This window comes from Bidens hawaiensis, unplaced genomic scaffold, assembly GCF_021521415.1.
Source record: "Bidens hawaiensis isolate Kalapana, Puna unplaced genomic scaffold, B.hawaiensis_p1.1 tig00000458_1, whole genome shotgun sequence".
NCBI classification, from domain to species: Eukaryota; Viridiplantae; Streptophyta; class Magnoliopsida; order Asterales; family Asteraceae; genus Bidens; species Bidens hawaiensis.
The window spans coordinates 2387247-2407598 of NW_027491030.1; the positions used below are offsets into that span (position 1 = coordinate 2387247).

The 20352-nt window shown below is 39.6% G+C and overlaps 2 protein-coding genes across 2 annotated transcripts; both read left to right on the top strand.

Moving 5' to 3' along the window:
- The first annotated feature begins 3104 nt into the window (after positions 1–3104).
- On the top strand, positions 3105–6495 carry LOC143628111 (protein ROOT PRIMORDIUM DEFECTIVE 1-like). Its single transcript, XM_077097780.1, has 2 exons — positions 3105–3709; positions 5470–6495. Exons 1-2 carry the CDS (start codon positions 3144–3146, stop codon positions 6215–6217), a joined length of 1314 nt encoding a protein of 437 aa, XP_076953895.1. The 5' UTR covers positions 3105–3143; the 3' UTR covers positions 6218–6495.
- A 1269-nt stretch (positions 6496–7764) lies between these two features.
- LOC143628118 (large ribosomal subunit protein eL24) lies at positions 7765–10234 on the top strand. The gene is made up of 5 exons (XM_077097788.1): positions 7765–7839; positions 8703–8778; positions 8886–8987; positions 9716–9864; positions 9949–10234. Exons 1-5 carry the CDS (start codon positions 7829–7831, stop codon positions 10094–10096), a joined length of 486 nt encoding a protein of 161 aa, XP_076953903.1. The 5' UTR covers positions 7765–7828; the 3' UTR covers positions 10097–10234.
- Positions 10235–20352: the final 10118 nt, after the last annotated feature.

The window sequence follows — 20352 nt, forward strand, 5'->3', positions numbered from 1 at the left end:
TATTACTATTAAACTATGCACTTGATTTAAAATGTGTACTTATAACATTATGGTGGGTGGTGCCAGAAATTTGAAATGGCTATGGTCAACAAATTCGTGTGTGGTTTTAATGTACATTGACAATAATGTACCTAGTTGTGGACTGGGAAGGTTTAGGTAGTTGGGTAAGGATTAAAGAGATATTTAAGTCAATTCAATAATAAGAGGAGTTCGACTGAAAAAAAAAAAGGCTACCATTTTTAGACAATATGCATAAATTCAAACTTATGTATAAGTTTTAATACATAAATAACAAATAATGTTGTCTTAAATAATATTTTATAATAGTATTTGAAACTACCTCTAATACTCGAATTTTATTGAGACGGTATATTAATTTTAGTCTTTCAGATCTGACTTACACAGGAACATCATTAAGACAGAAAACTTACCACAGTAGGAAAACATTTTTGAATCAGGTTTCAAATCAGATACCTCAAAGATTCCAAGTATTAGTCGTTACTCTCATCCCCACTTGTGGTATAGTGGTAGGAGCCTTAGGTTCTTCAATGGAGACTCAGGTTCCACCCCCACCGGTGTCACTTTTAGTGGATTATGGTACCGAGGATTTGAGCTAACCTTTGCGAGGTTGTCCGTTCAAATCCCGGGTCTACACGGGTTTTTGTCCCACCGTGTGTTACGCCAAAATGTTCTTCTCTTGTGGTGGAACAACTGTTGTCAAGTGACAATCATTGATATGGTTTCCCGGGTAAACGCCAAAGTCATACTATGAAGCCAGTTTGGCCCGGTAATTACAACACAATATGGCAAAAGCAGGGCAACGACTCTTTAAATTTAGAAAACACGATGGTTTAACACATATGAAAATCGTCGTTCTAAAAGAATAAGCATTACTCTTATATTATTGAACCAGAAGAACAAGTTAAGGTGAGGATTGATTTCTCCGTCACCTTCAATGACGTTCACTTTTATGATTTGAATATATTTTGTTTTAGTTGGAAAAAAAACAAACAAAATAATAATTAGAGAACAGGTCACAGGCAGGCAACGTTAGCATCGTACAAAACTTACAACATATTTCATTGCAAATAAATTTCCAGGGCACTAATTGACTGACATTTTTCACATGTTGCTTTTATGCTTGCATCTCTTGCCAGAATTATATTGTTTGCTTTTGTGCTTACATAGTTACATCTATTGCCAGAATTATTAACCATCAAGGGAAATATTTATTCAATTATCTAAAAAACGTATTTAAAAAACTTTTTTTTTTAAAAAAAATATACGAATTAGGAAGGTTTAGGAAAGTATTTTTATTGATAATCTCATGTCCATTAAGTAAATGCTCTACAGGCATTTTTTTTAAAGAAGGTATACTTTTTAGCTTTTCTTGTAAAAGCCCCTAAACAATATTTTACACATAAAAACCAATATATGCTTTTTTCTATCACAAAACTGCCCTAACATGTTAAGATATAGAAAAGTATCTCTTAATTATGAACAGATAAAATCATTATTTGACATGTCACATTATAATAACGATAAAACCATTACTTTATAACGACTTTAAAATTGTACAAACTATTTTATATGTTTTTCATTTTATATGGACAAATACTTGACTATATGGAGGATTATGGACTAGGGGTGAGTAAAAAACGGTTCGGAACCGCCAGAACCGCGGAACCGGAACCGAACCGGTGTCTCAGAACCGCTAACATGTGTTACATTACGGTTATCGGTTCTCAGAATTTGCATTAAACGGTTCACGGTTCGGTTCCGGGTAAAACCGGCGGTTCTAGACTTGGAACCGAATAACCATAATATTAAAAACGTTTTAACTAAATTTACCAATACCCATTTTTTATAGAGTAACTTATTAACCCGCATCCTTTCAGTCATTATTTAATTCAAATCTTCTTTCTTTGCGTTCAAGACCTAACAACCATGATCAATTTTGATTTAAGCTATCAAGGTAATTTAATATAAAACGATATGATCTTCCTTTAATCTACTTTGCTAGTGATATATTTAACTTCAACAATTAGGTTTTAGTAAAAAATATAACGGATATTCATGTTATAATCTAAGATTAATTTTACCGTGAAAGAAGACATACAATTATATAAACTTGTTTCGTAATTTGCAAAATTTGCACAACATATTTGATAAATATACAACGGAAATGGTTCTGGCCAGAACCGACTTTACCGGTTCTGGAACCGAACCGCTTTACTATAATAGGTTCCGGTTCTAATTTTTAGTCATTCTCGGTTCCGGTTCGGTTCTCGCGGTTCTGAACCGTTGCACAGCCCTAATATGGACCCGGTTTTAACCTTTGTTGATCATACCCGGAACCATTTATGGTTCCTGAAAACACATGGCTTATGCACCTTTAATTAGAGGTGCACATTTCGGTTAATTTTCTAACCGGTTAATTATTTGGCTGGAAATAACTGGTTAGACTGGTTAATCGGGTCGGATACTAACAGTTTGGAGACAAGAAACCCCTACACGGTATAACCGGTTTCAGGTATAAAATCGAACCAGTTAACCGGTGAATAATCAGAAAAAACCGGTTTTAAATAAAATAATAATAAAAAAATCGGTTAACCCATAACTGGTTTCTAATCAACGGTTAGATTCGAGTATAAACTGGTTAGTGACGACCGGTTAGCTTATGCACCTAAGCACCTCTAATGTAACTGTAAACTAACCTTAGGGTTTAGGCCCAAGGTATGTCATTGATATATGGCCTGACTGGGCTACTGGCCCAAGGCCCAAGTCATCAATCAGAGAACACAGAAACCTTCACTTCACATCTACACACACACCACTGCACAGCCGCCGTCCTCCGCCGCAGTCTACCGCCACATCATACGGCAGCTCCGCCGCATCGCCGCGACTAAAAACCCTCAACCGATCCTCTGTTTCGGTAAAGTTTCTTACTTTATTTTCAGGGTTTTCTTATTTAAATGTTTAATTTTATTTGCAAATTATAACTTGTTTGATTAAATGTCATAAACCCTGATTCATTAAGCTTATGCAATTTTAATATGCCCCTTAATATTATTAATTCAATCCAAACTCTCAGGTACAAACCCTTAAACCCTAAACCCTGAACCCGAAACCCGATTATCAAAATGCACAAAATCTTCCACCTTTCAATCCAATTTTCAAAACCCATCTCCAAATCTGTAAACCCATTTAAGATTATTATTAATAACTTTTCACAATCAACCTCAATACCCAAGAACCAACAGCGCGTTAGAGACCACGCGTACGACAACTACATGGAAATCGAGAAGAAAACCCGTAAAGTCCTTAAACTTCAAGAACTCATTCTGTCCCAGCCCAATACAATGTTGACATCAGCTCGTTTAGACAACCTTTCGCGCCGACTTGGGTTTAAACAATACGAAGCAGGCCGGTTTGTGCTTAAGTTTCCGCATATATTTGATGTGTTTGAACACCCGGTGCAAAGGATACTTTACTGCAGACTTACAAGAAAAGCCCTTGTTCAAATACAGCAAGAGAACGAAGCGGTAATGGCCCAGATTGATGACTGTGTGACCCGGTTAAGAAAGCTTCTGATGCTGTCGAACACTAAATGGGTCGGGCTCGAGCATGTGCGGATTGCGAGGCGAGAGTTCGGGTTCCCTGAGGATTTTGAGTATTCTGTGATTTTAAAACACCCTCAGTTTTTCAGGTATTTGGAGATCAGTTTTTTAGGCTTTGGGCTTAGACCGAACCAGAAACCGAGAATTTGTCGGTTTTTGGTTTGAATTTGGCTCGGTTTTGGTTTTACCATTTTGGCTTGAAATTTTTTTATTGGCCCAAAATAATGAATTTAGACTTCAATCTTTTTGTTAATTAATAATTAGTTGATTATATTCATTTGGGTAACACTATATATTAATATTTGTATAAATTACTTAAAATTCAAAATTCATCATCATCATCATCATCGTACTCAGTATATCCCATCAATAGCAAAGCTATGGTAGGGTCTGAGGAGGGTAAGATGTAGACACCCTTACCTCTACCCTTTAGGAATAGAGAGGCTGCTTCCGGTGAGACCCCCGGCTCGATAGTAGTTTTGCATCAAGCCTTGGACATAAGGCACATAACAGTCAATCATCGGGACAACGGCTGATTGGTGCATGTACCCTAGTCTTTTGGCTATCAACGCCACCACATGATGCCTGATTAACCTTCCGCCACTTTTAACGTTATTTTCACGAGATTAGTAAAATAACGTCAAAATTAGTGCAATTTCACTTTTGCCCACCCGAGGTTCAAAATAACGTCAAAATTGTTAATCTTTGGAAAACAAAATAACTATTTAGATGACTAAGGGTAAATAGTTCAAAAATCAAAACTCTAGAAAAAGTATCCGTCTCCAAAAAAGAATTATAACCAAAAATAGTATAAATTAATGATTTTTTTGTTTTTCCGAAAGTAAACCTTGTGATTTTATATGCACATAATACCGTTGGTAGACAGTAACCAACTGTAACTTTGCCACACCGGTTTTGCAACCAAATACGTTTTAATCTCCACAAGAAATGTTTTGAAATGAAAAACACCTATATCCGGTTTATTCTTTAAAGATTAATATGCTGACCTGGCTCATTTCGCCTTTTAAACGGTTAATTCTATCTGCATTAGGGTCATTAGAGTAATACCGCATTTGTTGGCTCAAAATCCTTGAAAATTCATCATTCATGCTATAAGCTTGAGCTGATAATATTGCTCGACCATAAGTCCTCACAAATCTTTGATGTATGTCTTCAAGAAAAGCAAATGGAATCCTTCCTCACACTGGAAATAATTGGAAGATGACTCTGAACCTCCACCCATTGCTCCATTTGCCAAAGCATTTTTTCGGGGTCTTGCGTCAGCTATGTATAACTTCCTCCATCCTTCTTTCCCTTTAGAATGTCGAGTATAAGGTGCACCAACTAAACTCTCATCGGCATTGCTCCTCATATTCATCATGAGGCCAACTAACAGTTGAGATGACAGAGCAGACTGCTCCAGTGCCATGATATTACAGGCAGTCTACACTGTGCACGATTCAGCAGATCTGTCCCTGATGGATTTTAAAACTGAAATTTATAATTTTAGTATGAGTTATTTTTTTCAGGTTATTTGAAGATCATTTTTTTTTCATGTTTTTTGCTTAAACCGTACCAAAAACTGAGAATTCGGTTTTTGAGTTTTTGTAAACCATTCGGTGTCAGTTTTTACATTTAGGCCAAAAAAGATTGGCTAAATGCTCAACCTCACGAACTTGGGCCTAAATCTTATTGATAATCAATAAATAATTGATTATTATACATTCAAGTAACAATGTTTGTTAAACTTTCATAAAAGCTTGGATGGGTTTTTGAAAGTTAAAAATTAGAAATGAAAACTCATGAATATGGTTCGGTTTTTAATTCCAAAACACCCGCAAATTTTCAGGTTATTTGAAGACAAGGAAAGCAAAAGTAAATACATTGAGTTAGTAGAAACCGACCCGAAACTCGGTGTTTGCGCTATAGAAAAAGTTCGGGAACACGAGTATCGAGAAAAAGGCGGAGACGCCGAAAACATAAGATTTTCATTCATTATCAATTTCCCGTCCGGGTTCAAAACGGGAAAATATTACAAAATTGCTGTTTGGAAATGGCAACGGCTTCCGTATTGGTCACCGTACGAAGACGTGTCCGGCTACGATATGCGATCACTTGAGGCCCAAAAGCGGATGGAAAAACGGGCGGTTGCCATGATTCATGAAATATTATCTTTAACGGTTGAGAAAAAGATTAGTTTGGAAAGAATTGCACATTTTAGGGTTACCATGAATTTGCCAAAAAAGCTTAAAGATTTTCTTCTTCAACATCAAGGAATATTTTATATTTCTACGCGAGGAAATTATGGGAAGCTTCATACGATATTTTTGCGCGAGGCGTATAATAAAGGCGAGTTGGTTGAACCGAATGAGGTGTATTTGGCGAGAAGGAATTTGGCTAAATTAATTACTTTGAGGAGACCGAATACGGATCGTGAGTTTGTTTATCATAGGCGGGAAAGAGAGAGTGATCGTTTTGATGGAGTTGACTTTGACCGGGTTAAAGTTGTTGACGATCAAACCGAGGTTAAAATGAGCAATAATGAGCACGGGTGTGACGATTCAGAATCTGATATGGAAAGTGATGGAGAGTGTTGATCAATACATAAGCTAATGTGTCAAAATTGCCCTTTCTTGTCGGCTACATGATATTTTATATCAGTTCAGGTTTTCCGGTCCTCCTTGAAGTTGCGAGAATGCAGGCCCATCGATGGCTTTCTTTAGCATAATTTACAAAGAATAGGTGATGCACAATTAACCAATTTGTTTGTTTTTGCTGTATGTTGTTTTGTAAATACTCTGTTGATTGTAATATTGTACTGTTACAGAACTAGTGAAACAAAGATCAAAGAGTTTCCATGGTAAAAGAGACACTTGCAGTGTAAATATGTTTGCAGGCCTGTGAACTCTTTAATAAATTAGTTTATTGCTATGAACATTGAAAATGTATTATTTTACATAATTCAATCAATGTAACATGTGGGGCAATCATGAAAAAGAAGAAAAGATGATTAGTTGGCTAAATATGAGCATAAGCAGCTTTGTGATCATTGTCAACAAACACGAACCGATCAACTGTGGGACCCGTTGGAAAAGGTTGGAAATGGAACCAGGGCCTTTGCCAATTGTCAGTTTGATTCATTCGGGTTGGACTGCTAACCAGTGAACAAACTGTTTCTTTTTTACTTTGCAGTAGAATTGGCAAACAACATACCAAGTTGAGGCCGACCATGTCGGGTTGAACCCAATTTGGTTCAACGATTTTCTTAGATTCTCGATTTATAGAGGTTGGAACAAAAGAAACTTTTGATGACACACACAAAACAAATGCAAAAGACCGAACATAAGCAAACATAGCTTAGCTTACACTTTATTTTTTGACACTCAACTCACGGATTTTGAACTCTCACCACATAAATAGGCAAAGTGACATATTTATCTAAATAAATACTATTAGACAAGTCAAAAAGTTAAGTTAAACACAATGTTTAAATCACTATCATAAATCCATCTATGTTATTATTGCAAAACAATAACCCAAAAGGTAATTATACGTTGACCATGTGTAGCAACAGAGGTGGAAAACTCCTTCGTCGTTCTTTTTCATTGGCTGTATCATTCTTGGCCCCACCTTCTTCTCCTTCAAGTATTTTGGAGAGATTTTGAAGCCCAAAACCTAAGGAGCGGTGTTTTATGGCTTTTTTCACACACCACAACGTCCCACTACGTTTGGTCTTAAAATTGATTCTAATGATTTAAAAAAATGATATAAGACTGATTTTAAACTAATATATCAGTGATTTAAAATATCTATATGAATATTTAAATATACGTAATAGGTAAACGGTAAAAGGTAAACTTGGAAACATACAATAGACGAATGTAAATGAACGAACATTTACGAACGGATATGACATACGCTCATTTTCGTTCTATAATTAAAAAACACAAAAACTTATAATTACGTTGGTTCATTTATTAAAGGAACGGAAATAAATAAATGATCTTAATGTCAAACAATTTACTGAACGTTCGGTTCGTTTAAAAAGCATATCAGAAATGAATAAATAGGTTAACACATAATGGATAAACGGAAGGACTAAACGTGATCTTTTACATTTCACAAGTATAAAATGGCCTTACGTATTCCTGTTGCTAGGGTTTTATCTTTTCTTCGCATTACAGGTAGAGTAAGCAGCCGCCGTCAATATGGTTCTCAAGTACGATCTCTAATCTCTCTTATCAATCCTTCATTCAACTCTTATTATTCAATTAATTAAAACCTAATTGCTTATATTGTGTATCTGTATCTCAATTCTAAGTTGTTCGTTAGATCAAATTACAAAATGATAACAATATCACATCAATTTCACTCCATATCTTATTTGATTATAGTTACATGTTTTATTTGCAAAATTAGGGCTCAAACGCCATAGATTAAGTAGCGATTTATCTATTTTTCTTAACCTCAGCTTGGCTCGGCTCGGCTTCTTTATTAGTTATTAATAATTTTATATACATTTTTAACCATTTTTTTATTTATTTTGAGATAAGCTTTAAATGATAAATGAGCTAAAACTTAAGCTCGTGTAGTACATTAAATGAGCCAAACGTCGGCTCGTCTCGAGCTCGGCTGTGTAATGTGAAATTAATACATAGAAGTCTAAAAGAGATAAAATATAAAAAATAAAAAATAAACAGTGCTCAATTAGCCTAAATGAGCTTCTTAAAGTTCGGATTTGATAGATAAACGAGCTTTTTATCAATCCGAGCGAGCTTGAGTAGCGAGTGGCTCGGCTAGGATCAATTGCATATCTAGGCTCTGCGGCTTTCTAGTGATAGATTGGTTTACACGTTTAATACATAGAAGTCCAAAAGAGGTAAAACTTAAAAGTAAACAAGGCTCGCTGAGACTCGACGAGCCCAATTGAGCTTCTCATATATTGCTTGTGCTCGGGCTTGATAACTAAAGGCGCGTTATTTGAGGTTTGGGCTCGGCTTGTTTATTGATTCGTGCTTGAGTAGTTTATCGGTTTTCTAGTGATCGTTTAGTTTCCGCATTTGACACTTTCGTTTGTTATAGGACTGAGCTATGCCGATTCAGTGGCCAGAAAATTTATCCAGGAAGGGGTATTAGATTCATCCGATCTGACTCACAGGTAATTGATGTTTGTTTGTTGTTTTGATGCGTTTGTGGTTTGTATTTTGCATACGTTTTGGTTGCTGTTTGGATATAAAAAAGCGGACTTTTATGTTTTCAATTTAGGTCTTCTTGTTTGCGAATTCCAAATGCAAGAGGTACTTCCATAACAAGTTGAAGCCCTCAAAGCTCACATGGACCGCAATGTTCCGAAAGCAGCACAAGAAGGTAAGAAAACTTTGCTGAAATGCTACATGTGTTATTTGATAATATTATTTAATGCTTTGGGTTACTGTGTTAATTTTGCTAACATTATCAAAACTTTTAATGAATCATTTGCTGGGAAGTTTGTTTATTTTCGTTTATATAATAACGAATGGACATGAAGAAATTTTTTGTTCATTTAGTTAAATGATCAAACATGAACACACGTCTCCTTTTTTGTTTATGTTTGTGAATGTTCTTTCGTATAAAACTTGTTTATGCTCTTTTATATTATAGTGTAGACTAGTTTTTATTATTTTTTAACTTCTCAACAGATTGAGGTTCACGTTTACTTTTAGTTGGTGTTTTCTCATTTCTGGGTCATGTTTGTTCATCTACACTTAGTTATGTTTAATTGTTTGCATTCATGCAACGTTTGTTTGTACTATTATCAAAATTACACAAACGTACTATTTTTTTTAACGAACAAACAAGGTCAAGAAAATCTTGTTTGGTTAGTTTTGTGCGACTAAAAGGAATAAATACGAACATGCTCGGTTTACTTTTGTTCGGTTCATTTTGCATGCCTAGGCGTGAGGCGATCAAGAAATTGCCGTAGGGCCTAGAGGCTACACCTTATTATAAAAATGCTATTAATGTGTAATCTGTGAGACATGCATCTCACACCTTGCACTTTGGTTTTTGGGACCTAAACACCAAGATATTGATAATGGTTTTATTGGTTTTAATAGGATCAAGCTCAAGAGGCTGTGAGGAAAAGGCGTCGTGCTACCAAGAAGCCTTACTCAAGGGCTATTGTGGGGGCAACTTTGGAAGTCATTCAGAAGAAACGTAGTGAGAAACCAGAAGTTCGCGATGCTGCTAGGGAGGCCGCCCTTCGGTATAGTGCTTGACTTTTTAAAACAGGTTTTGGTCAGTTTGGTCTGGGTTCATTGACCTTTGACTTTTTTTATTCAAATTGCAGTGAAATCAAGGAAAGGATCAAGAAAACCAAGGACGAGAAGAAGGCGAAGAAAGCAGAGGTGGTGTCAAAACAGAAAGTTCAAGGCAAAAGTGGCAATGTGCCTAAAGGTAAGGGACCTAAGCTCGGTGGTGGCGGTGGAAAGCGTTGAATATCAATTAGTGCTTTTCTGAGATTATCATTTTGAGTGTTTTGGATTTGTTAATGTTGAGACAAAACTTTGTTTTAGATGTTTTTGATTATCTACAATATTTGCTTTTTGATATTCTAAGTTTTGTTTTGACTGGTATTTTATATGTTTATGGTACGCCTTAATATTTAGTATAGACGAAAATGCCTCTAGTTTAGAGGAGCTGATCTCGGGTCATAGTTGGTGTGCTTGTTGGCTTGTTAAACTTGACCACAGCTTTTTACATTTTATAGCAGTCTATACCGCAGATGAGTTTTGCATTGTCAAATCGTCGCCGAATGAATTGACAAACCCCAAATAAATTGACAACAGGCTAAACCTAAACTTTGTAATGACGCATTCGTGACCTGCCTATGTTCAGCAAACTGAATTGTAATGATAATGTAACAACCTGATAAAACAATTCAAAAAATAAGAAACAAACTGCAACCATAATCGTCTATAATCAAGCGTGATTTGGTTATTTGATCACGTTTGATATTAGCTATAAACATAAAACATGAATTTACAACGACCAATCTATCCATAATATGTGAAATGACAACAATTGATTAGAGCCAGATTCTGATGTCTTTAATGGTTAAATCTTAACCTATAATACCTAAAAAATAAAAATATATTTGGTTCTAAAACTAAGTTTATTCAGGTTTTCGGGCTGACCCGAAACCCATAAACCAGTCCCAAGAACCAACTTGAATTACTTCGATTCAGATTCATGTTAGTCTTTCTCGGGTTCGATTAAGGGTTTTTTTCAGGTTGAGTTTTGGGTAAAAATGACAGCCCTACACAGGGCTACAGGTCGAATTCGTCAACTTATATGTTTTCATCAAATAATTTTACAATTGTGTTCTTTAGCATGCTAGTCAAATATACAAGGCTGCATGGTCATTTATTATTAAACATAACGTATAGTATTTTAAATAGCCCTGCTTGCGGTGCGCACATATGATGTATATATATGTGAACCCTCGGGTGGGCAAAAGTGAAATTGCACTAATTTTGACGTTATTTTACTAATCTCGTGAAAATAACGTTAAAAGTGACGGACGGTTAATCAGGCATCATGTAGTGGCGTTGATAGCCGAAAGACAAGGGTACATGCACCGATCAGCCGGTGTCCCGATGATTGAGTGCTATGTGCCTTATGTCCAAGGCTTGATGCAAAACTACTATCGAGCCGGGGGTCTCACCGGAAGCAGCCTCTCTATCCTTATGGGGTAGAGGTAAGGCTGTCTACATCTTACCCTCCTCAGACCCTACTATAGCTTTGCTATTGGTGGGATATACTGAGTACGATGATGATGATGATGATGATGTATAGTATTTTAAAACATATGGCAACCAGGGGCGGACCCACGTAGTAACCATCGGTGTTCCGGGACACCAATGTTTTTTAAAAATTTCTTATAAGCGATATCATAAATTTTTTAAGGACCCCATAAGAATTAGTAGTTGGACCCCATATCCACATTACTCTTCTAGCCTGATGGAAACTCTCTTGCTTTTCCATGCGGAAAACGCGAGTTCGAGACTTGGCTGCTTCATTTTTTATGTTTTTCGCTTTTTTTTTTTTTGATAAACTCAATATTAGTTTTGGACTTTTGGCATTTGGGTGTTAACTTATCCCAACTTTATCAGACATTCAAAAACATACAACGACATAACAAAATTAAGAATTAGCATATTCCACCACACACCTCAAACCCACTGCTCAACCCTAACTCACGACCCTCTCAGATTTTCCGGCCTCCGCCCATCTCCGCCAGCCTCCGTCTCTCTCCAGCCACAGTTCACCCCTCTCTGGTCTTATATGTCTTTGTTTCCTCCGATTTGTCTCATACTAAAGGTAATTTTAGGGCTAATTAGTTGATTGAGTTTTTATATAATTATACTCATATTGGTTATTGTATGTTGTATATTGTTGTTAGATTGTGACTTAGTTTTCTTAAAAACTTGAAATTTAGGGCTAATTATGCAAGAATCATTAAAAAGAAAGTTTGAGACCTCGTTTTGAAACAACTTTAAGAATTTGTAATGTTTCTTTATCGTTTTGAATGATGTCGTATATTATGTGTGTTTTGTTATGATATTGTTTTTTATTATGTTTCTCGTCTCGACCCGACCTGACCCGACCCGACCCGACCCGACCCGAAAAGTTTGAACACCGAAAAAAATAGGACCCCGTTGTCAAAAAATCCTGGGTCCGCCACTGATGGCAACCAAATGCTTTGTAAAAGGTCGCTGTTAACATGGTACTGAATGTTTTGATGGATATGTTGGCAACTGAAGCCACTAGCCATTTTTTGATAGAGAAACTAAGCCGTTGTAAAATAACATTCTATCGTTACTATTCATGATCCTTGAACACGACTATATAGCTCTACAACTTCAAGCGTTGGGAAAACAAAAGTATCAAATGTGAAGTGCATAAACACGTATTGTATTTCAAGACATACTTTCTCGTGTCTGATCACTTTGCATGAGACAATTTTTAATACATTCTGACCCACCGTTAAAAACACTACTACCCAAGTCCACAAGAAGAAAACCGTGTCAGATAAGAATTGCAACTTTGGAAAACGACTGAATTTAATTTCCCACTCATAAAGTCCAACGAAAGAATAATTACACACTTTTTTCCAAGTCTTGGTCACTCTTTTCAATATGTGATCAAACTCCGGAGGTCATCTATGGAGTTTTGTTGCCATTTTCACATTCAAACAAGGCGGCTAACAAAGAAATGACACATAATCTACGGTGTTTAATTTTGTCACAAAACTTTTTTACATTCAAACAGGCGGCTGGGGTATACACACTAAGCCCATAGTGGTGGTGGTGTGGCGGTGAGCGAAAAAACACGCCGGAGGGATGAAGGTGGGTTGGTGCTAATGGAGATCAGGGTTTGATGGAGAAGAAAGATTAAGTGGTGGCGTGGAACCCATTTTTTTATTATTTCATTAAAATGTGTCACGCCAATAATAAATTAACGGAGTTAACGTCCCGTTAGTTTAAAAATGCCTGAAGAAAATAAGGTGAAAGTTGAGAGTGATGGTACATATTTCATTTGTTTCCAGTCAACAGTTGAAAGTTGAGGTATTTAAATTTAATAACCCTTATTTTAATTGTCTTAAACTAGTTAAAAAATCATAGAATACTCTTATGACCCTTTTAATATATACCGAAGCAGTCGTGTGTATTTACTATATTATTTCGCATACAACACTAGGTTTTCTGTAAATTACCGCTCATACTTCTCAATTTGCTTTCCATTAGGGGGAAGGGCCACCATTGAGGTATCTCGTTAGGAGTACTTCTTAAACAATGAGAGGAGCACCCCCCATCTACTTAGGATAGTGCGGAGGGTACTCCTTCGTGGTACCAGTACCTGATTAGGGTAGTGTAGATGGGGAATTGCAAGTGAGTCCGTAACCAATTATTCACCATTTTATATAACTTTTTTTTAAATGAAAATAATTTTAGGGTAATTGAGAGAAGTGTTGCATTTGATTAAGTTGTTTCAGAGTAGTTAAAAATGTAAATGACACGAGAATGTAAGAGTAATAGAACTTGAGGCACCCCTTCTCTATGTTACTTGAGAGAAACATCCAAAACTTTTAATTGCATCCTCTTTTTCTGATCTAGCCCGCAAATATATTAAATCAGGCCCATAACTTACCTTTTTATGAGAACCCACTAAGATTTGTATTGAAGCCCAACTACAATTCTCCATTCAAAATTTACTTTTAGTAAAACTTTAACCTTGTTTAAGCTCTAGCTTCTTGAACCTAGAAGATATAAAAACAACTTACTGTAATATACTTAATAACAAAAGCAATGCATATAATAACAATAAAGAAATACGCAAATTATTAAATGTATGGTCATCACCATTAAATTCGTTGGTAACTTGGTAAGGCTTTTATCAACCGTAATAGACCATCATATGTATGTGCACGGCAAGTAATCTTATTTGCGACAAAATACCGGAAAGTATGAACTGGTCGTTAGTATAGAGTTGTAACATCATGCTCACTCGCTATACAAAAGAGTATTGTACAGAAAAAATGTTTTGCAACCGTGTGTTCAAAGAGAGATTCCAAGTATGTTTTCGACAAACGAGAAATGTTTTGATGCATTTATTGGCAAGAGAAATTCACATGTGCTATACTGATATGGACAACTTTGACACTTATTATCCCATGTTTTTTTAACCACGAACACTTGACTAAACCCCTGGAAAGCTCTCAGGGGGTTCAATGTCGTGAGACCTAATCTAAGGTAAAACTCATGATCATCCCACTAAAGTGGTGACGACATTATTATACAATGTATCGAATGGGAAGAATGGCTAGAGAGCTTGTGGTGGAGTTGAAGTGTTAACTGCCACTGGTTACGGTGTAGTAATTTATGTGTACTACGTGTTTGTTTTAAATTGTGTCATAAATCGTTTTTTCATCAAAAAGAATTTGAAACGCGACATTTGGTTTAATTTTTATACATTGGAGTCCCTGTCCCCTTAACCCATGCCCTAGATTATACGAAAAGTTAAAAGTACCATCTCCCTCTTTTTTTGTATATATATAGAGAGAGGATAAGAAGCCATGTGTTTTTATAAAAGTGAACAAATTTTATGGATAAATGTGTATTTTAGTTCAATTATAAGAAAAAGTAGCAATTCGTGATCGGGTTCGAAATAATGTAAACAAATTCATCTTTGGTTTTTCTTCTTTTAAAATCTTAAAATTAATGATATTAATTGACAGGGATCGCATCACCACTACTTAATAAGCTGAACTGTATAAATAGAACTATATGTGATATTATCAAGAGGTTTTTGTTTCGACAAAGTCATGCTAAGGTGGCCTTCCTTGCGCGCTTCTTCTACTACCCGTAACACACAACCTAAGATAGTCAAGAGCATTTGAAGCCTAGGTTATAATATTTCTCCACGTAGACTTCTCTAGTTAATTAGTTGGTAGTAACCAAAACAGAATAAATAATCATATTATGTACACACTTTTTTTTATATAAAACGGAAACATAAATTTTATAAATCATATTATGTCATCGACTTTGATTTTTTGAGTCTTCTTGTTTGAATGTTGACTCATTTCACAATAAAATACGAATAAAAAATTTGAAAGTTCATCGTATATTTGCTTGAAGTCACAGCATAGAAATTAAATAAAATAAGGTTTCACATTGAAGAAACACTAATGGACCCCGGGCAGATTACGGATAATCTGGGGGTTAAATAGACGTTTCCCACGAGGGGTTAGACCCGGCAAAGATGGTTCTTCTGATAACCTGCAAAACAGACACCATGAGCTCGTCACTGAGAAGGGGGGGGTACCTCCTTGTGACCACCCTCCGGCGTGAGAATCAGACTAGATTGCTCTTGAATATAAGTGTATATTAAGAGATTGCTAGAGCAGATATCAGGTATAAGATGTAAGATACAAGATAAGATGAGATGATCATACCATTTGGGGTATTTATAGCCGAAGGTAGGTTTCCAAGAGGGTATAGCCGGTTGAATAGTATTCCTGTTCTACCAACTGTGGCCTACGCACGTGCCATGCTGGTAGTTGGTGGGTAGGCAGCGGCTGACAGTGACCAGGCCTGCTGTGTACTATTCCTTTTCCACCAACTGCAGGCTATGCACGTGGTATGACAGGAGTTGGTGAGTAGGTAGCGGCTAATAGTGACATACAGTACAAGAGCATGCTGCTCGCCATACTGTTGTCAATGGGCTGTCGTATCTCCGGTCAGATCTTTTGCCCATACCTTGTCAGGTACAGTACAAAAGATCTTCCAGTATCGTACGGACTGGCTCATTTGGGCGGGAGTATTCCCCCTCCCGCCTTTGTGCGGGATTGTTCCCGGCTTTGCTCATTCCTTCAGGTGACTATTGAATTATTGAGAGCTAAGTGCCTTGTGCGTGTAGCCTTGCTGCGCGGGTGGCCTTCCCTGATGGCTTGTATCCGCAGCTGCGGGAACAGGCGGAGTACACCATTGGGAGGCATTTCCTGCGGGAACAGCTTGCGTACTGCGCGTAAGGACGTCACGTCTCTGAGCATGGTGGGTCCTGCGGATCCAGTTGGTTTCTGCGCAGACGTCTCTCTTCAAGGTGAGTCCTGTGGGTCCAACTGGGCTCTGCTGGGACCTACCTCTTCAAGTCCCCCCAGTCCAATGTTCTTCTCATGAGTGTTTAATAAGTGAGGTGAACTTTTGGACTTAAGCAAAGGGTTTTTGAAAAGGGTTTAGTTTTAAGGTTTTCCATGGGGATTCTTCCCGCGGAAGTCCTTATGTCACTTGCAGAAATTCCCGACTTTCCTGCTTGATCTTTGGGTATGATGCGGGTAGGTCTGTAACCTCCTCGCAAGTCAGGAGCGTTGAGTCACACTTGTGTGGATTCTCCATGAGGTTTTGGTAGATTTGAACATAGTGATCAATTATGTTAAAACCACCAATTCCATCTTGAAGCTTCAAACAATGTAGTTCTCGACGTTCCCGCTATGCGGGGATGTTATTCCCGTTTTCGCAAGCATTGCCCAGAAGATCCTTCTTGGTTTCAATTCCCTGCGGAGCGCTAGGTATGTGAAGGGTTTTGCCTTGACACTGTACCCGCACTCGTCTTACGGTTACTTTACTTCCAAGGTATTCCTGGCGTCAATTCCCCGCGGGTGCTAAGTATGTGAAGGGTTTTGTCTTAACACTGTACCCGCACTCGTCTTACGGTTACTTTACTTCCAAGGTATTCCTGGCGTCAATTCCCTGCGGGTGCTAAGTATGTGAAGGGTTTTGTCTTAACACTGTACCCGCACCCGTCTTATAGTTACTTGGTCGCTGAGGTATTCTTGGCTTCAATTCCCTGCAGGTGCTAAGTATGCGAAGGGTTTTGCCTTAACACTGTACCCGCACCTGTCTTACAGTTACTTGGTTGCCAAGGTAAGGGGTATTTTCCCGCTTACTTTTGAATCTTTTTGAAATTCGAAGAGTTGGTGAAAGGATAAGAACAGTCCAAACTGTTGAAACGTCGTCCGACGGTTTCTTCTGACTGTGTCAGGACGTGCAGGAAGTTATGGTGACGTGACAGTACATGGTCATTCCAGACGCTTTTTCAGGCGCGTGGGCGCGATTTTTCGGGCGCGTGGCCGCGAAATTAATGGCACGCGTCCTTTTAACAGCTGTTGCCAGCTTGCTCTTTGCCACGTGTCATAGTTTCATTGCACCTGCGATTCCTCTCTCTTCCGCATTAAATTCATCGCATTGATTGCGATTAGTATATAAAGGGGGAGAGGGTCCTTTGTAATCCACACTTTCACTTTTCTCTTCATCTTCAAAACGATTTCCGGCGAATACTCACCTTTTCAGTCGAGCATTCTCTTGAAATCGTTCTCTTCTTTCATACCTGCAAGATGTCTTCTGCTCACGATCTTGAGGCTACAGCCGAGGAGGCTGGGGTGTACGCCGAGAACCCGTCATCCACGTCCGACAAGGATGACAAGAGTACTGCTGGCGAGTGCCAGTGTGCTCTGCCTGTCGATCTATATCAGTACATCGTTAGGAAGTTCATGCTCGAGTCTTTCGAGCCTGAGTTTCCTGAACCTCACCAGACGGTGTATGATGCCCCCAGAGGCAAGATCGGGGTATATGCCGCATTCTTTGTCTATGGGAATCTTAGGTTCCCCTTGACGAAGTTTGTGTACCGTGTTCTGTAGAGGCACGGTGTACACCTTACCGAGGTACACCCGATGGCGATCGCGAAGATTCGCCACTTCGAGTGGGTGTGCCGGATTCTGGGCGTTGAGCCCTTCGTCGACCGCCTGATGACCTTCTACTCTTGGAGGTGCATCCAGGGGTGGTATACTCTGATAACCCGGATCAAGGGTTTGAAGATTTGCGCAACCGAGCGCAGTCTTCGTTCATTGAAGCGGGAGTTCTTTTATATCTCCGCTTGCGCTATCCCCCTTGCCATGAAGTTCAAGAATGGGCAAGCACTCCCCATCCTTCACGCCTCCAACTACCAGGAGGCGGAATGGTTCTCAAAGATTTCCCGAGTCCAATCTCCGGTTTACCGCTTTGCGGAGTCCGGGATGGTGATGCTCGGGATGAGCCGGGTATGGAAGGATGCGGAGGCGCAAAAGATCCCGATCGTCCTTGAATACTGTTTGAACTCTGTCCCTTACGGTATGCTTCATTTCTTTTTGTTGATTTAGAATCTCTTCTAACTTCTTTCCTGTTTATTTTCAGAGGGAAACGATTTGCAGTCTCTCCTGCAGCCGCGGGAGAGTGATGGTCCCGCTCGGATGGGTACTCGTGCTCTCGATGAGAACGAGTTGCCCATCTTGGAGCAAACGAGGGATCGGTTTGTGGAGGTCTACCCGCCAGGCCACCCTATTCTGAGCGCCACGCGGCCAGGTAAGGCGTTATTCAACCCTCGATCTCTCAATGCTGAAACCTCTGGTGGAATTCCTCTAATTTTGTCATCTTCTGATGAGGAATCCGCAGATGGTCCTCCGTTGGTGCGGGAAGGGGAAGGCAAAGGTGGCCTCCACTGCCGATCCGGTGCCTCGGTCTGATTCAGAGACCGAGAGCGAGGAGGTGGCGGGGAACCCTGGTGGTGATAAGACCACTGCTCCGGAGGCTGCGACGACTGTCACCTCCGGAGAGCCCAGGATGACGACGGCGAGCGGCGTAAATAGGCCGGCTCCATCGGGTTCGTCCCCGCCTGTTCGCACTTTTAGGCTCAAGAAAACCCGTAAGTACAAACTTCCTTTATTTTTTAACTTCATATCTTTCCGCCAATATACTTGTATCTTCTTTGTGCAGGCGTGGATGCTACCGCATTCCAGGGTGGAGCGGGGAGGAGCACCTCCGGACCCATGACGGTAGGTTTGGTCAACCTACCTGAGGCGATGACCCAGGCGGCTGCGCCTGCTTCAGTTGTTGGTTCAGTTGCTCACCCAGTTGAGCCAACTGTTCCAACTGCGTTGACATCTCCGCCGGCTGTCAGTGCCATATTTACTGAATCTTTCACTGAGCCGGCGGTGACTATTTCTGCGGGTACCTCCGCAGCGGCGACCACGGTTGTGAGTTCACCTCCGATGAGTTCACCTCCGTTGGTTTCTACCGCGGCGGCGTCTATGCCTCCTCCGACGTCGGCAGCTACGGCCGATCCTTCGGGTATGTTTGGGGCTTCTCGCCAACCTCCGCCCCCTTCCCATCTGCCTGACCTCTTGGATGGATTTCCCTTGGGTTCAGGTGATGGGTTTGGCGGCTATCGGCCTGTTGTCGACCCTACAGGTGCGTAGGGTTTTTTTGGCCTTTTTTTTTTATTTTTATCATTTTTTCCTAACTGCTTTTTGTTTTTTGCAGTGTCGGATTCCAATGAAGTGTATGTTCCACGATGGGACATCCGCCGAGGAACAACCCTTCGCACGCTTGTGGAGTGCGTGGAGTGGGCTCGTGACGCAGCTCCCAGTGGTGCGTTGGAGGAAGCAATGGCTAGCTACCAGGAGGGTAGGCTAACCAATGAGCTTCGGATTCTCCTGGCCCGGATGCAGCCGCGCGTCGAGCTGCTTTGTCGTGAAAACGACAAGTTAAAAACAGCTCGTATTCAAGAAGTAGCTCAGGCGCGGGCTGTCCGGGAGGATAACAAGAGGCTTACCGCAGTGGCTGCGGAGAAGGAGAAGGCCTTCAAGGCCCTTGAGGTTGATGTTCAGGCCCGTCTCGAGGCCCGTTCCAAGGCTGCCCAAGCTGTTAACGAACAGCTTCGGCTGGCTAAGGAAACCGCACGGAACGCAACCGAGAGGGCCACCAAGGCTGAAGCTGTTGCTGAGCCTCTACGCCTCGAGAATAAGGAACTTAAAGCCAAACTAGAGGCGCTCCAGCAGGCTCATGATGCCTTGGCGATGAAAGACGCCAAGAAGCTCCAAGAGATCTTGGACCAGAGGGGCGTGCTTGACCATACTGAGCGGAAGCTAAAGGGCGTTGAAGAGGCTGCTGCAAAGGAAGTGTTGCTTGCCAACCTCAATAAAAGTGAAGCCGAACGCGCCCGTAACCAAGCTCAAGCCGCCCTCCAAGAGGCTTTGGTTGCCAAGGAATGGCTTCTTCGATAAGCGTTGTCTCAGGTAAGCTTAACTTCATAATGTCTTTACGCTTTTCTTTGTAAATAGAAAAGGTTTTGATACTTGTATTTTTTCTTTTTGTAG

What these genes read in the sequence shown, in the direction of transcription:
- LOC143628111 (XM_077097780.1), top strand. Translation starts at nt 3,144, where the DNA reads ATGCACAAAATCTTCCACCTTTCAATCCAATTTTCAAAACCCATCTCC. An exon ending in AAACACCCTCAGTTTTTCAG is followed by an intron (nt 3,710 to 5,469) that starts GTATTTGGAGAT and finishes GCAAATTTTCAG; the next exon opens with GTTATTTGAAGACAAGGAAA.
- LOC143628118 (XM_077097788.1), top strand. An exon ending in TCCGAAAGCAGCACAAGAAG is followed by an intron (nt 8,988 to 9,715) that starts GTAAGAAAACTT and finishes TGGTTTTAATAG; the next exon opens with GATCAAGCTCAAGAGGCTGT. An exon ending in GCTAGGGAGGCCGCCCTTCG is followed by an intron (nt 9,865 to 9,948) that starts GTATAGTGCTTG and finishes TTCAAATTGCAG; the next exon opens with TGAAATCAAGGAAAGGATCA.